The sequence below is a fragment of the Centroberyx gerrardi genome, chromosome 12, assembly GCF_048128805.1.
Source record: "Centroberyx gerrardi isolate f3 chromosome 12, fCenGer3.hap1.cur.20231027, whole genome shotgun sequence".
Classification (NCBI taxonomy): Eukaryota; Metazoa; Chordata; class Actinopteri; order Beryciformes; family Berycidae; genus Centroberyx; species Centroberyx gerrardi.
Window position 1 is genome coordinate 3,568,284 of NC_136008.1, and position 17,500 is coordinate 3,585,783.

At 44.4% G+C, this 17,500-nt stretch overlaps 2 protein-coding genes across 2 annotated transcripts in view; both read left to right on the forward strand.

The window, feature by feature from the left end:
- bmper (BMP binding endothelial regulator) overlaps positions 1 to 17,500 on the forward strand; it is a 217,309-nt gene that overhangs the window by 61,216 nt on the left and 138,593 nt on the right. The window lies entirely within an intron of this gene.
- Positions 1 to 17,500, forward strand: part of bbs9 (Bardet-Biedl syndrome 9) — a 188,792-nt gene that overhangs the window by 55,796 nt on the left and 115,496 nt on the right. The window contains exons 15-18 of the mRNA XM_078287020.1: positions 5,561 to 5,701; positions 6,548 to 6,643; positions 7,403 to 7,575; positions 8,339 to 8,491. Of these exons, the coding sequence (XP_078143146.1) occupies positions 5,561 to 5,701; positions 6,548 to 6,643; positions 7,403 to 7,575; positions 8,339 to 8,491 (563 nt within the window). The remainder of the gene's footprint in view (positions 1 to 5,560; positions 5,702 to 6,547; positions 6,644 to 7,402; positions 7,576 to 8,338; positions 8,492 to 17,500) is intronic.

Here is a 17,500-nt window from a genome sequence, read left to right on the forward strand (position 1 = left end):
ATCAGAGGAAATGCAAAGACTCAAATTCAGGTACAGAATATGAAGGACAAAGGCAGCAAATTCAATTTAAGTTGAAAATTACATTTAGTCATTTTAGTCATTTACTCATTACTCTTTGGCTCCGTTCACAGTGCAGGCGTTGATGCTCAATTCTGATTTTCTACTCATATCTGATTTTTTTTTAATGACTGTCTATCTATTCAAGGATGTAACTTGTATCTGATACCGATATGAACTGACAGCGATATTGAAAAGAAAGTGTACACAGAAGAATAATAACAAAAGACATAAGTTTTTGTTTCCAACACACTTTGGTCACGGTGGGAGTCTTCCAGCTCTGACTGAACTGAGGCATCAAGTCGTCTCTATCTCTTTCTCTCCATCGTTGTCTCTCCTCTATGCTAACGCTGCTCAGACAAGCAGACGAAATTATGACAACCGTCTCAGGTGAATGACCTAAGATTTACTTGTTGTCACGGCAACGCTGACAAATTCTGATTCAAGCTTTCAAATTCAAGTATGTAGGTTGCACGCATCAGGATCCGATCTCGCCCCACAGATCCATGTGGTGCAGATCAGATCTGACTTCATGCAGCTTTTTGCTGTTCACACTGATTAGAAAACATCAGCGGCCAGATGCATAAAACTATGTAGATTTAAGACTTAAAACCTGTGTGCACAAAATTGAAAACATATAGTCTTTTCTTCAGATTGATGAAACCCTGCTTACATGATGCTCACTCACACAATTAGCTGTAAATGGATATCAACACACCGTTTTTTACCTGGTTTGGACACAAAATCACAAAATCAGATTTTTTAAGGACAGAATCAGTTATGTTTTTCAAATATTCCTTGATTAATTTCCGGTAGCAAATTTATGTATATATAGTGTTTTGGAATTAAACCCTTCATATGTTAATTATGACATGTTGGTTACCATGTCTTTAACATCCAAGTCCACTTGCCCACATACACATCCCATCATACACATGTACACACACACACATACATACATACATACATACATACATACATACATACACACACACACTTGTCTTGCAGGTAAATCCCAGTACTGAGGAGTGTAACTTGGCGTCAGCAGCCTGGGAATGTACAGGGATAGAGTGGAACAAGACTAGATTTACAGCCACACACACACACACACACACACACACACACACACACACACACACACACACACAGAGCAGTGACTAGTAAATGGCGATGGCGAATTTGAGACGGAAAAATGTTTCCCCTGGCCTTTTCCAGCCTTTCATAACCTTCTCTCCCTTCCTGCCCCTCCATTTCCCCCTCCTTCTCTCCTCCTATCTTTTTATTCCTCCTTCTCCTTCTATTTCTCCTCTCTCCCTCCCTCCTTCCCTCCCTCCCTCTGTCTCTCTCTCCTCATGTCCATCTAGATCCATCTCTCTATCCTCTCTTTCTCCTCATCTCTCCTTGCCCTTATCTCTTGTCTTTTCCCTCTCTTTCCTCTCTCTCTCTCTCTCTCTCTCTCTCTCTCTCTTTCCCCACCCATCATTAAAACCAGCAGCTAGTTTCTTGTGTTTAATATCATTAAATTCCCGACAGCAGCCTGGCCTGAACAAGTGGAGTGTAAAGCTACATTTCGTTTCTCGTTCAGCTCAGCTGAGTTTATAGGCAACTTAAAGCTGCATGAGGCAACTTTGAAGCACTTCATTACCCAGAAATCCTTTAAGGTGACGTCAGTAAACTAAATACCTTCTCTTAGTGTGTGTTCAGTTTGGAGGTAGAAAGTACCAGCAGGAATCAGCCTTGTAGGAGCCGCATTTACTATACTTATGTTTGCAAGTAAAGTGTGCGCCCTCCACAGGTGGTGAGGGCGCTCCCATAAGTTGGTGGGCATGGCGCCTGGCGGGGGAGAAAGCGGGTTACAGCAGATACCGTCTTTGACCTCAGCCTCGGCCTCAGCTCTGAACGGTCTGCTGGTCAATGGCATCTGCAACGCTACAGCTAAAAACTAAGGACACTGAAACGACTGCATCCTATTTTTGTATTAAGTTTATTTCTGCAATAAATTCTAAGCAACAGTAAATGATGAACTCTCTCTGGATATCTTTTTGGAAACAAGGCTGCGAGTCTGACATACTGCACCCGCACTCTCTGTGTGGTAAAAACAATAGAAAAGTGGAATAGGGGTTGAAGGAAATACCCAACTTTAAGATGATGTTTGCCACTACAAGCCTTAAAACCTGGACAAGGTAACACAGGTCCCTTCTCCACCTGGTAATAACATGCAGCTCGTGTCCAGATCTGATTTAGCTGGATTACAGTTACTCCTGATGTTAACATGCATCTCATACACATGTTGAAATTAGATTTCTCTTTCCGGATTGCCTTGTCCTTTAAAACTTGACAGTAACCACCTTGTCTCACTCTTCCTGAGTATCCTGACAATCCTTTTTTTTTTTTACAAGAATGTTACTATCCGAGCTTCCTGCCACCTGTTGCATTTGCATATGCTTCTTGGTTGGATCTGCAATTTATTTTTTCCGTTACCGTAGTTACCTCCACCAAAAAGTTCTGTCAAAATGTTTGGCAGAAAAGGGTTTGGCTCAGATTTGGTGAACAGATCGCTCTTGGCCCAAAGATCAGTTAATGAGAGTTTGGTGGTGATCCGGATCTGGGATTTCCCCCATTAGACAATTATCGTTTTAGCCACAGCTATTATGCTGCGTTCAGGTGCTGGCGGGAAAGTCCGACATTTGGAACTTCCAAGTCGGCTGCTAAACAGCGTTGCATTCATGCGCTATTTTTTCAGAAACTCACAAACGATAAACAAACATAAACCTTTACGGAGGCTGCAGCTTTGCAAGTTGGAGGTTTGTGAGGTTTGTGCTCTACTGACTGAATTAATGTCAGGTGGAGACAGAGAGGCTGAGAGATGAAATGCTGTAGAAAGTTTCCTTCCTCTCTATACCTCCATCCCTTTCTTTCTTTCTCCCTGCCTGTCTCTCTCGCTCCCCTCTGTCTCCCTCAGTTTATGTTTTCAAACCAAATACATTTTTCAGATTATTATATAATAGTGGAAATGAAAATAGGAAGTATACAGTAGTTGTAGGTAATCATTAATAACTATAATAATCTGGAACTTTCCACAATTTAATTCTCCCTCTTTCCCCCTCAGCTGTCGTCTATCATTCTTTCTCTTTCAGTCTCTCTCTCTCTCTCTCCCGCTGGTTTCTTTCCACTCATTTTTCTGCTCCTCTCAGGTTTTCTCCCTCTCCTGTCGTTACCCCACCTCCTCTCCTCCTGCTCCCTCGCTCCGTCTCTTCTTAACAGCTTTTTTCCTCCGTCCCTCCTTCCCTCGCTCTGTTATTCTAGCTAAGTGTAGATTTCTGCCAAGCTCAGCACTGCTTAAGCTCACGACAGTTATGGTTGGCCTTCCTCTCCTCCTCCTGTCCTCTCCTCCTCCTCCTCCTGTCCTCTCCTCTCCTCCTCCTCTCCTCTCCTCCTCCTGTCCTCTCCTCCTCCTCTCCTCTCCTCTCCTCTCCTCCTCCTGTCCTCTCCTCTCCTTTCCTCCTCCTGTCCTCTCCTCTCCTCCTCCTCCTGTCCTCTCCTCCTCCTCTCCTCTACTCTCCTCTCCTCCATTCTCCTCTCCTCTCCTCTCCTCCATTCTCCTATTTTCTCCTCTCCTCTCCTCCATTCTCCTCTCCTCTCCATTCTCCTCTTTTCTCCTCTCCTCTCGTCTCCTCTCCTCCATTCTCCTCTCCTCCTCCTCTCCTCCTCATATCTCCTTCTCTTTTCCTTTCTTTCCCTCTTCTCTCGTCAAATCCTGTCCTCTCTCCTCCTCTCCTCTTTTATCCTCCCTCCTTTCTCTCCTCACCTCCTTATCTTTCCTCTCCTCTCCTCTCCTCTCCTCTCCTCCATTCTCCTCTCTCCCCCTCTCCTCTCCTTATCTCTCCTTCTCTTTTCCTTTCTTTCGCTCTTCTCCGGTCAAATCCCGTCCTCTCTCCTCCTCTCCTCCTTTATCCTCCTCTCCTCTCCTCTCCTCCCCTCTCCTTTTTTCTCCTCAAAATCGTTCCCCCTTTTTCCTGAAACTTCCTTTTCGGACCTAAAGATCTTCCATAAACAGCCGTCCGAGCCTGGGTGTTGATGTTGAGTCTCTCGGCCTCGTAGCTCTCAGATATGCATGTAATTTGAATATCTGTAGTGTTTACTGTGTTAACAAACGTTAACTTGGCTGCTGTTTGGAGAGAAAGCCTTAAAGGCGATGTGCCGACCCCCTTTAATTTGCCGTAGGGGAGTTTGGCGGAGTCGGGCGCCACTTAAAGGGGAAGTGGGCTGTGATTTTAGGGATGTTTTGCAGGGAAAGAGCTGCAGGAGGAGGGGGAGTGGGAATAGGGTGAGACTGATGTATTAGTTTGCAGATATATGGGGCCGATATTGGCCTTTTATTAAATATCACATATCGGCCAATCAGCTTTGTCCACCTCTGATATGATGGAAACAGTTTGATTGATTACATGTTTATTTTAGAATTGATCAATACTGCACTGGTTGTGTATAGGAAGCTCTTACCCTGAATTCATTCTAATCTGAAATTGTTATCAGATTCCACGCAAGTATACATGAATATATTACAGCTTTGAGGCTTTTCCACCGTACCAAGATTACAATTCTGGCAGAAGCACTGAATCCAAGTTTTTAGGATAATTTTGCGTGAAAAATGGTCAAATATAAATACATTGAATATTGGCACGAAATATTGGCTATCGGCAGCTTCAATCCAGAAGTATCGGTATTGATATCAGCGTTCAAAAACCCATATCACTTGAACGCTAGTTTTCAGATTGATAGTTTTCAAGGTTGGGTTCTCCAAGAAGTGACCTATAACCTGCTGCTTTGAGTGTGGGACTCAGAAGAACCCTGAACCCTGAATCAGAATACAGAACACAGTGTGGACTGTAAAACGTTCTCTTAATACTGCTTGTTTAGTGCATTTTGTGCATGTAAATGGTTCTCTACAGCACCATGAAGGTCCTATGAAGAACCATCTGAGTTTGGTGCTATAGACCAGTGGTTCTCAACCTTTTTCATATCAAGGTCCCCTAATTTAGTCCACATTAGGGCCATGGACCCCCGTTTGATGAGATTTTCTCTCTTGGACCCAAATCTGAGAATATTTTTTATTGTTAAATATGATTTTGTCCAGAATTTCATGACTATCTGAATTGTAGGTAGAGAGATAACAGAGAAACTATGATCAAAATAATCATTCTTCTACATTCTAATATTGTTCTTATAAATGAAATAATGAAGTTTAACAATTCATCAATTTGCTGGGGACCCCCTGGAATGCCCTCAAGGACCCCTGGTGGTCCCCGGACCCCACGTTGAGAACCACTGCTATAGACCTTTCTAAAACCTTTCTAAAAATGCTCTTAGTAGCACCATAAAGGGTTCAAAGATTGAGTATGTTTTCACTTTTACTTTACTCACTCCTGTCCATCTCTCTCTCTCTCTCTCTCTCTCTCTCTCTCTCTCTCTCTCTCTCTCTCTCTCTCTCTCTCTCTCTCAGGAGTTCCCAGGGTTCTCCAGGCCAGGTTCAGTCTTCCTCTGGCGTTGGTGTGTGTTCCGTCCTCTTCGGCCAAAAACACCAAGTTTAAGATCACCGTGGACACCAACCAGCCACCGGTCAACCTCAACTCTGTCTTCCCCGGTAACACACACACACACACACACACACACACACACACACACACACACACACACACACTGATGTTCTCAATTTTCCTGTCAATAGAGGCTTTGCAGTTGCATCACAAATCTCCCATCAACCACAGCTGGCTCCGTCATGGAGGAACATTGACATTAACAACCAGAAAAAGAGAGCGAGAGAGAGAGAGAGAGAGAGATGTGTGGATACATGCATGTTAATGATCAGCTTTTGTATATCCGTGTGTGTGGGTGTGTATTTATACGGTTATGAGTGTGTTTATGCATGTTTATTTGTGTTTCTGTGCGTGTGCGTGTGTGCATGTGTGTGCATCTCAACCATGGGAATCTCTGTTCTGGTTCCCAGTTATCAGACAATCAGCCACAATCAGCAGCTCTGACGTCTAAACACACACACACACACACACACACACACACACACACACACACACACATACCCACATACAAGTGGTCTGAGTGCTGAGCGTGTGTGTGTGTGTGTGTGTGTGTGAGAGAGAGAGTGAGAACTCAGTAAAGCTAGTGATTGTGCGTTTATGAAAGTGTGTTTGTGTAAGCTTATCCCTGCTTATACTGTGTGTATGTCTGTGTGTGTATGTGTGTGTGTGAGAGAGAGAGAGAGAGAGAGAGACAGAGCGAGAGAAATTTTGTGTGTGTACATACAGATGGTGAACAGTGTGACTGTATCTTGTTCACCTTGGTTGGCGTCCTGTATCATGATAGACTGTCCTATCTGTCTCATCATATTTCTCTCTCTCTCTCTCTCTCTCTCTCTCTCTCTCTCTCTCTCTCTCTCTCTCCCCCCCCCCCCCTCCCCCCTCCCTCTCTGCAGAGTTTTCAGAGAAGTCGGAGGATAAGGAAGGGAATAGTTTAGCTTTCCAGTTCCTGTCAGGAGCCAGGGTCACTGTGCTGGCCTCCAAGACCTCCCGTGAGTCACACACACACACACACACACACACACACACACACACACACACACACACACACACACACTGGCATACCTGCACCAACGCTGATTTGGATGTGGGAATAATCTCTTGGTACCTTTCTATATCTCTTGATACCTTCCGAAAACTTTCAATACCTCTCGGTACCTTTTGATACCTTTCAGTAGCTCTTGATACCTTTCAATACTTCTTGGTACCTTTCAATTCCTCTTGAAACCTTTTGTACCTTTCGACATATTTCAATATGTTTTGATATCTTTCAATATAACATGATACTTTTCAATACCTCATGATATGTTTCAATACCTCATGATACCTCTTGACCACTTTCAATACGTCTTGACACCTTGCGATACCTCTTGATACTTCTTGACACCTTTTGATACCTTGAAACCTTCCTGGATCCTTTCACTACCTTTCAAAACCCTTTGATACATGGGGACCCTTTTGATACCTCTCTATGTTTTGGTACCATTTGATACCCTTTGCTACTATTTCATACCTTCATTTATATTTTGATGTCTTTTGGTAACTTTTGATACTTTTTGGTAGCTTTTAATACCCTTAAATAATGTTCTATTCCTTTTCAGGACCTTTGGCTGCCCTTTAATAAACCTTTCAGTATCTTTTCATACCTTAAAAATTGATATTGATAATAAAATTCAGAATGATAGAGGTAGGTGCCAGTTTAGAATACCCATCCCTTGTCTTATGCCAGTCCATCCATGTGTCTCTGCCAGAGCGTTACCGTGTTCAGAGTGACAGTTTTGAGGACATGTGGCTGGTGGTGAAGGAGCTGGTCCAGCGCTTCGACCGCCATTTTTCCAAACTGGGAGTAAAACACTTCAAGAACAGCTTCAGTGGACCGCTCCCCCTGCAGGAGTACTTCCTGTCTGTAGACCACCACTTCCAGGTACACACACACACACACAAAGATATACACAAAGACATACACACATCATGGGGTGTAACACCAGTTCCTAGCATACTGCAAGCAAGCGAACGCCCAATGAGACTCTTTGATACTTATTAACAAGTCGTATGAGCTGCCTTTTAACTGGGGAAACCAGTTCGATAGTGGAAATCGTGAATATTGATTTCTCTGTTAGTGATTCTTTCTATTGCGTCTTTCTGTCTTCCTCCATGTCACACTTTGCTACGCCTTCCTCCCTTTGTGGATGTGGCTGTAGTTGAAGCTGCGTTCATGTGATGTGTCAATATTCATGTGAACGACATAACTGTTCAAAGTAATGATTTGGAAATGCTCCTTTTGTTGCCCATGGTTACTCTCAGGTTTTTCCTCTTAACACACAGGCACTTAAGCTGCATTCATTACATACCAGATTAAACATGTGAACAACTAGTTAAACATGTGAACAACCAGTAAAACATGTGAACAACCAGTAAAACATGTGAACAACCAGTTAAACATGTGAACAACCAGTTAAACATGTGAACAACCAGTTAAACATGTGAACAACCAGTAAAACACCAACAAGATACCATCTTATTTGTTTTGCTTTTTTTCCAATATTAACACAGCAATAATGGGTGATACATTAGAGTTTGTTTTACAGCAAGCCAAACATTGCAACGCCAACCACAAATGATGTGTGTGTATGTCTGTGTCTGTCTGGATATGTGTGTGTGTGTGTGTGTGTGTGTGTGTGTGTTAGCTGCGTGTCAGTGCTCAGCAGTACCAGGACCTGCTGTCGGAGCGGGCGGTCCAGTTCAGAGCCATCCAGCGGCGCCTGCTGACCCGCTTCAAAGACAAAACCCCGGCACCGCTGCAGAACCTGGACACACTGCTGGACGCCACCTACAGCCAGGTCTCTCTCTCTCTCTCTCTCTCTCTCTCTCTCTCTCTCTCTCTCTCTCTCTCTCTCTCTCTCACACACACACACACACACACACACATATCCAGACAGACATTCCTTGGAATAGTTTGTCTCACACACACACTCACTTCCTCTCTCTGTCTCTCTCTCTCTCTCTCTCTCTCTCACACACACACACACACACACACACTCTCTCTCTCTCTCTCTGTCTCTCTCTGTTCACACACACACACACACACACACACTAGTGACATGTGTTAGTCTAGATTTACGGTGTGAGACTTGTATTCTGCTGATTTATGGACTTCCCGTCTTTTGCTGATTAGCTGTTAGCTCACACCCAATGGGACACTGACACACACACACACACACACACACACACACAACCACAAACACACACAAACACACACACACAAATGCACGCAGGCATGAAAGTCACACATCAATTTAAACAGATAAAGCCTACGTTACTTTACATTGCTGAAGCACTTGTACCTGCATGCCCATGCATAGACATGGACACACACACACACACACACACACACACACACACACACACACACACACACACACACACACACACACACAAACACACACATACATAAACACACATTGACAACCACTCACATACACATACATCAACGATTTTCTGTATGGAGCAACATATTGGTATTTTTTAGCAGAATGTACAGAATGTACTCTACGTGTGTGTGTGTGTGTGTGTGTGTGTGTGGGTGGGTGGGTGGGGGTGTGTGTGTGTGTGTGTGTGTGCACACACAGTTGAGGTCTGTGTAGTGGCTGATTTTAAAGCTGATTTTTAAAACAAAGCAGCCATCAAACCTCTGTCTCTCCTCAGCCCTTTGTTTAACTCTGACTTATGGGAGGGTGGAACTGTGTTTAGTGTCACTGTGGTATTCTGTGTGTGTGTGTGTGTGTGTGTGTGTGTGTGTGTGTGCACGCGTGTGTGTGTGACTATGCATTCATTTACCGTATGTATTTATGCATGTTGGTTTTTGAGTATGTATGGTTTCTGGCTTTGTACGTCTGTTGGCCCGTGTTTGTGATGTACCCGCTGTTTTATTGTGTGTGTGTGTGTGTGTGTGTGTGTGTGTCTGTGTGTGTGTATCTGTGTGTGTCACAAAGTGATGGTTCCTTGCCCTCGCTGTTTACTCTAGAGGCTAGCTTGGCGTTCGTCGGTTCCGCCGTTCATTAGCTTCTCGTTAGCGTTGCGAGGGTGTGTGACATCATCTGGTCATTAGCCGTCGAACATGTCAGTACGTCAGCGCTCGGCGGTGTGTGATCAGATCCATGCTGCGCCCTCACAGGGCCGCCGCAACACAGCCATCTCATATACATTCACTTGTTCAGAGGGACCGTGGTTCTCAGAGACCGTAAACGCTAAATAATGAGAGGAAATCAGTTAGCCCATTGAAGTTCTAAACGCCAAGCTAACATGCTAAAACAATGCTAATGTTGGATTGGCTCGGTGTGGCGCCAGTACTTTGCCTTGGCCTCGTGACAAGCTAACAGTGAGCCAGCTGTAAGCTTGTCCTCTGCTTTAAATGATGATGATGATGTTTTAGCTCTGTCTAGTGTCTTCTGCCTTTTTGCAGCAACTCTTCCTGCTGATCACACTCTCTCAGCGATGCTTTTGTGTTGCTACAAGCTGTGTGCGAACTGGGCATCGAGATCAATGAAAGGATCCCATCGATCAAACATGTTGAAATAAAACAGATCAGACGTCGTTATTGCTTGTATTTTTCCAAAATAAATATTTGTCGCAGCCCTGATTCACCGAATAAATGTTTCTATCATGAAAACAGAGACAGCTAGCGAAAGACGGGGTAAACATCTATTCAGTTTAGTCCACACATGAGAATAATCAATCCATCACATGTGACAGTAACACGTTCTCTGAAGTGAATGAACTTCCATCAGAGATCACAGCGATCCCGGCCTTAGCTGTGGCTTTGCTAGCTCTGTCTGGTACCATGCTTGATACCATGTCACTCCTGTCCATCACTCTCTCTCTCTCTCTCTCTCTCTCTCCCTCTCTCTCTCTCTCTCTCTCTTCCCGCCATCCAGTGGCTCGTATGCGGGAAGTTTCTGACACACTATACACTCTGTAATGTATACACACCCGCCATAATGGAGGCTATCGACGGCCGGTCGGAAGAGTGATGAATGCGTCAAATTAATAATTCATACGAGTGTTAGGACCGGTGCTGCGGAGCGCTGAGGGATCTGAGGCCAGAGCCAGCTCAGCAGTTTGGCTCCTGAACCGGCAGGCGGGCAGATAGCCGGTCCGGGTTTGGAAAAACACGCCCTTATGTTTAATGTAGGGCTGAAGTGGGAGTTAGATCAGCCAAGCGTCAAACAGACTTTTAACTTTAAAGCGAAAAACTTCTATATGTGGTTGTAACCGCACACTCAAGGCCCAGGATTATGGATTCAATGCAAAACATACAGCTTCACATACAGCTTCATCAGATTCATACTTTTCTATTGCTTTTCATCTCTCTGTTTGCCTTTTCTGTCATTCTTTTCCTTTCTTTCTTTCTTTCTTTCTTTCTTTCTTTCTTTCTTTCTTTTCTGTCTTTCTATCTTTTTGTCTTTCTGTCTCTTTCTGTCGCTCTTTCTCTCTCCCTCTCTCTCCCTCTTCCTTCCTCCCCACCCTCTCCATCAATCTCCATTTTCTATTTTAATCTATTTTAAATGATTATGAGCACTTAACACACACTCCCTCCATTGCTTTTTCCTCCAACGTTTTCTGTTCTTTTCAGCTGTGAGCTGTCACACTGCTCTGCTGTTAGCCTCACTGATCCACTGCAGCAGTTGTGGGTTCAGCACTTTGCTCAACGGCACTTCAGCAGTCTTTGTCGCAGGAGGGGAGAGCGTTGTTCGTTCTCTTCCCCGGCCCTCCAGTTGGTCCTGGACATTTGAACCAACACTTTCCGGTCAAACGCCTTCACCAGCTAGAACCTCGTAGAACCACCTAGAAAGTGGAAGCGTTGATCCAGACGTGTCGATGCTGTTTACCTCGCGAAGCCGCGGCTCCACGTTAGCGTCCGCGCTGTTGTTGGGCATTACAATGGGAAAGGAATGTGCGGCCAATTAGGAATGCTGGTGAACCAGGCACCTCTTTCATTTCAGCCCGGAGGAATGTCTGCTGGGTAAATGTTCTGCATCAATCTTGGGCGACGGGGGGATTTCCCCCTCGTTAGCGGTATGTGTCTCCACATGCGGCGGCCGGCCATCGCCGCCGAGCCGTCAGAGATAAGAGGAACGAGCTCCCTCTGAGGATACTCTGCGGTCGGCTGTACATTTATGCAGCGGAGGATAATATTTCCATTGTTCATGCTGCCTTCGCGGGTCTATATTTTATTCATGAAGCCCTGAGAGCTAGCTAGTAACGTCTGACTTTCTGTGTGTGTGTGTGTGTGTGTGTGTGTGTGTGTGTAAGAGCAGGAAACTTTTTCATCCGCCGACCACAGCGGCTGATGGATTCCAAAGTACACCAGGCGTTTTCACTGTTTTACCAGCCCAGTATGATGGATGATTTTTGGAATAGAGTAGGACCCCTGAGTGATGGTCGGTTACCTGTCAGAGTGGTTAGTAGAGAAGACAACATTTTACCAGCGTTCGGTCGGTGGTTGGCGGTAGTTTCCCACCCTGGTCAGAGTGTATTTCTGTCCTCCGTCTCGGTCGGAGGTGTGTTTCTCCTCCACCTCCCTCCCCCGCCGCTCCTTAAAAAGCCATCAGTCATCGCGGCCCCTGTGTTTTACACTCTCCCCTCTAACTGGTGTTTGATTAATCTGTGGCAGCCAGAGGTTAGCCTGGCGTTAGCGTTCCTCAGCTAACTCACTCGCTAACCTCTACGTTTGGGGGAAACCCCGGGCTGTCACTCAAAGAAAAGAAAAAAAAACAACTAATGAAGTTTGTGAAAACGGATGAAGAGCGAGCGAGAGGGCAGAAAGAGGGAGGGAGGCTTTTTCAGTTTCCATAAATATTTTCCCCGGCTCCGTTTCCTCTGGAGGTGAAACGTCCGTCGTTTGTTAGTGTTAGCATTAGCGGCGGGCTAGCGAGCGGTGCCGTCTGGGAAGCGGGGGCTCGGGACGGGACGGGCCGGGCCGAGCCGAGCCTCCCTGTAATTATCAGTTCAAACGCTGGAGGAGGGCGGGCGGCTGACTGACTGACTGACAGGCCGTCCCGGGGCCTCGGGCCCCTAATGGAGGCTTCTGGTCGACAGCAGCTTGATTTATCTGGCCCCAAATGGAGCTCTAAACATGGCTAAACACAGCTAAACACAGATCCCACTGTGGAGCGCAGGACCACCGCCATTAACGCTGGGCCTCTCTGTGTGTGTGTGTGTGTGTGTGTGTGTGTGAGTGTCTTAAAAGTGTATGAGTGTGCACAAGCATGTATATAGATGTGCACTCTTATTTAAGTCCACCGTTTGTGTGTTTGCACATTGTGTGTGTGTGTGTGTCAGTGTGAGTGTAAGTATGTGATTATGTGCAGGTATGTATAAATTTCATTGTTTTGTGTGTGCACATTTTTGATGGTGTGTGTGCGTGTGTGTGCGTGTACAGATGGATGTGTGTATGTAGATTGTTTGGACATTAATGACTGTGTGTTCATATCAGTGTGTGTGTGTGTGTGTGTGTGTGTGTGTGTGTGCGCGTGGGCATGTGCAAGCTCTCTCAGATGTGTGTGTGTGTGACCATGTGTGTTCATGAGCAGCACATGTGTGTATATATATATCCTCATATTTCAGTTGAACGTTTGTGTTTGCACATTAACGAGTGTGCGTGTGTGTGTGTGTGTGTGTGTGTGTGTGTGTGTGGGTCTAGGGTGAAAGGCAGGCTCTTAGGTGCCCTGTGTGTTTGTGTATCAGATGAAAGGACCGACGGGAGCTGAGAGACTTCCTCTCTCTCTCTCACTCTCTCACTCTCTCTCTCTCTCTCTCCCTCTCTCTCTCTCTCTCCCTCTCCATCTCTCTCTCTCTCTCTCACAGTCATTTTTCTGACTGATGTTTCACCCTAGGAACACACACATTTACACCCATCAACTCTCTCTCTCTCTCTGTCACACACACACACACACACACACACACACACACACACTCACCCCTTGGTAGGCTGAATGGAGCATAGAGGGGTGAAGCTGGTCTGGTTTGTTTTTCCTCAGACAGTCTGTTTATGTGACTGTCTGTCTTATCAATGAATGGCTGTCTTTCATTCAGCTGACTGACACTCAGCGCTGTGTGTGTGTGTGTGTGTGTGTGTGTGTGTGTGTGTGTGTGTGTGTGGTGGGCTGTCTTTTGGGTTAGAGTTAGGAAGAGAGAAAGAGAGGAGGCGTGGGATTTTGTCTTTTTATCTCCAAACCAGGAGCCACAGCAAAGCCTATCTCTGCCCGTACACACACACACACACACACACACACACACACACACACTCTCACACACACACACACACACACACACACACACACACTCACACAGACCCCCATGGGGCTGAGGCCAGGTGTTTGCCCATAGGCAGGTAGGCAGGCAGGGAAATAAAAAGAAAAAAAAATCTCTTCTGTTTCTCTTTTTCGCCTTTATTTTATTTTTTTTCCGCTTCCTGTTGCTCTTACTTGATCCTTCAGGAGTCACAGGAATATTGTCAGGGTGCTGTGACCTCTGACCTCTGACCTCCTTACTGTTGGTTGCTTGCATGGGATCCACAAGTCCTTAATAGGTCTGAAAGAGTCTAATTCAGACCACTCTAATTATCTAAACTTAAAGCCTTAAATGTGCTAAATGCAGTTATTTGAGGTTTTATTTTCTTCACCATGTAACGACAGGTTTCTTCACTCTTAGATGAATCCAGAACAATCTGCATCCTGTCTGCTTTACTACACACAATTGGACTTAATTTCTCTTCACAATTAACTTCCTTTTTTTCTTATTCTGCCCATATTTAGCTTCAGAACGTTCATTAGCATTATGTCCAATCAGAAACAGGTTTGTTTTGTCAGCTTTGTTTCATTACTTTGGGTTTTTAAATTGGCCTCAAATGCAATTCTCACTGCTCTGCTTTTGTTGAAACTTGGAGGGACGATGCAGTTTGGCGCTTTGCTCCGGCTTTAAAAACATTACACTGATTAAAAAGGTCTGAAACAGTCTGACGTTTGGCTTTGAAACCTTCAGATCATCTGTTTCATAATGTTGGTGATCTAAGAACTGAAGCTTACTCTGCTGTTGGTGTTGTTGTAAATCACTCTGGATGAGAGCATCAGCTAAATGACTTGAATGTAAAAGTGATGCGGGAAGAGACGGGGGGGGGAGGTGTAGAGGGAGGAGAGGAGGGAGGGGAGGAGAGAGGAGAGGAGGGAGGAGAGGAGGGAGGCTGAACACTCTGTACTGTTCTCTATCAGCCAGACTGACATGACCTGCCACTGGATCCTCCATAGATGTGGTGGAGCTGGAGGAGAGATTATTATTAACATGTGGATGTGGCTTGGGGGGGGGGCTGCGAAGGAGGAGAAGAAATGGGAGAGAAAGAGGGATGGAGGGAGAGAAAGAGATGGAAAGACTGACAGATGCAAAAAGAGAAAGAAAGAAAGAAAGAAAGAGATGGAAATACAAAGAAAGAGAACTGGGAAGACAGATGGGAGTAAAAAGTGATGAGAGATGGAATGAGGGAGGTGCAAAAAGAAAGAGAGAAGGAAATACTAAGAGAGGCAGATATGAGATGCAACAAAAGAGAAAGAGAGAGGCAGATATGAGATGCAACAAAAGAGAAAGAGAGAGGCAGATGGAAATATCACGATGGAGAGATGGAAGACAGAAAAATGCAGAAAGAGAAAGGAAGAGAGATGGAAATACAAAGGTGAGAGATGTAAAAAAGAAAGAGGGATGAAAATGAGAGAGAAAGTGAGATAGACAGAGAGATGCAAGAAGGGAAAGAGAGCGAGTCATAAAGTCCTTCCTCCTCCTCCTCCTCCTCCTCCTCCTCCTCCTCTCTTTCCTGTCCTCTGATCCAGCAGCTGAACGAATCAAAGAACAAATCTTCTTTTATTGTCTCCTGTATTTCCTATTGATCTGCTTTCATCTGTGTGCTGTCTGTCTGCAGGGCCGAGACTGCATGGAGACATTCTGTTAAACCAAAATGAAAGAAAAAAAGAAAGAAAAGGGAGACAAAGTAAGACAAATGATTGAAAGAAAGACAAATAAAGTAAAAAGAAAGAATGAATGAATTAAAGGAAGAGCAAAACCAGAAAGAAAACCAGTGAGACGAAGAAACAAAGCAAGAAACAGTCGAACAAATAAATAATCAAAAATAAACAGAGAAAAGAATGAATGACAGCGAGAGAAAGAAACACGTAAGGAGAAAGAAAGAATGAAAGGAAGGAAGACCAAAGGCAGACATGAAATCAGTGGAAGAAATTAAGCATGAAGGAAAGAAAGAAAAAGGAAAACAATCAGAAGACAGCAAAAATAAATGAGTGAAAAACAAAAAAGAGGAAGAAAAAGAATGAAAGAAAGATACAAATAGAGGCAAAGTTAGAATGAAAGAAACAAACAGATGAAGTAAGCAAAAAGATGAGTGAAAATTAAAAAGGAAAGACAGAAAAAAGAACAGAAGGAAGGAAAAAGGCAGAAACTATATAAATTAAAGAAAGAAATGAAGCAGAAATACGTTAAAATGACGTTTTTTTTCAGTTTCCGGTGCTTTTGGACAGCCTGCAAAATGTATACTCTGTAATGGATTTGATTTAAAATGTAATGAAGTACAAATCTTCAGTAATAATAATGTACTGAAGTAAAAGTAAAATGACTCAGAAATGCATAGGTACACAAAAAAGTACATTACAGTAACGTGAGCGAATGTAATTAGTTACTTCCAGCCTTCCCAGCCTCCACCTGGAGTCCTGTTGCTCTCCAGTTATCCCTCTATCTACTGAAATATTCAAAGTGTCTGGTGAATCTTGGACCGGTGACCAAAAAAGCGAGTTTCCCACCCTGCTTACCACATCATTCCTCACCGGGTGCTGTTGCCGGGCACCGAGCAGCGATTTAATAAGTCATCCATGTTGGGAAGGATCACGCTGGGAGGAGATTAGTGAAATAGAGATTATAGACGAGGCTTTTATCCCGCAGCTTTAATTAAACTGTCTGACAGTCCAGTGCCAGCGACCCAGACCTGATCCAACACCGCTTCCACACCGGGCCGCGACCTGGGAACTCTGCGGTGAAATGTCCGACCCTGCAGATCCGCCCAGGTCAAGATCAGGGTGGAGACGCTCTGCTCGGGGTCAAAGGTCAGCGTTTACGCCGTGTCGTAGTCCCACAACTCCTTGGCTCGTTTTTTCTGGCACGGTGCGGCGTAAAATGCAAACGTATACCAGGCTGGTGTTTGCATTCTGCCTCAGCTGCGTGAAGCATTTGTTTGGGGAGAGAGTAAATAAAATCAACGTCTGGAGCGTCATGTTGTCGGCCATGTTGGACACACACGTCTGCTGGCGATGACATCATGAGGCGAAAGACCACAGAGGAGCGATGATTAAGGAAGTCCACTGTTGTGCCGAGGTCAGTTCTGGGTCGGGTGGCAACGGTAGAAAATCGAGTAGAAAAAAATAAAGAAAGGTAAGATAAAGTTAAGTTGGCAGTAAAGTAAAAAAAAAAAAAAAAAAAGCAAAGTATGGTAAAGAAACAGTAAAATTTAAAAAACTAGATGGTAAGGTAAAAACGTAATGTAAGGTAAAGGTAACAAAAAGTAAGATACAGTAAAGTGAGGTTGGTGCTAAGGAAAAAAATAAGGTAATGTAAGGTTAAGTGAAGTACATCTAAGTGAAAAATGTAAAGGCAGGTAAGGTGTAGCAGGCAGTGAAGTTTAATAAGTAAAGAAGATAAAGCATTACGTAAAATAAAAATGAAGATGGGCTGAAGTACAGTAAAGTAAGATAAAGTGAAGTGGAGTACAGTAAACACCTAAAGGCAGGTGAGGTAAAATA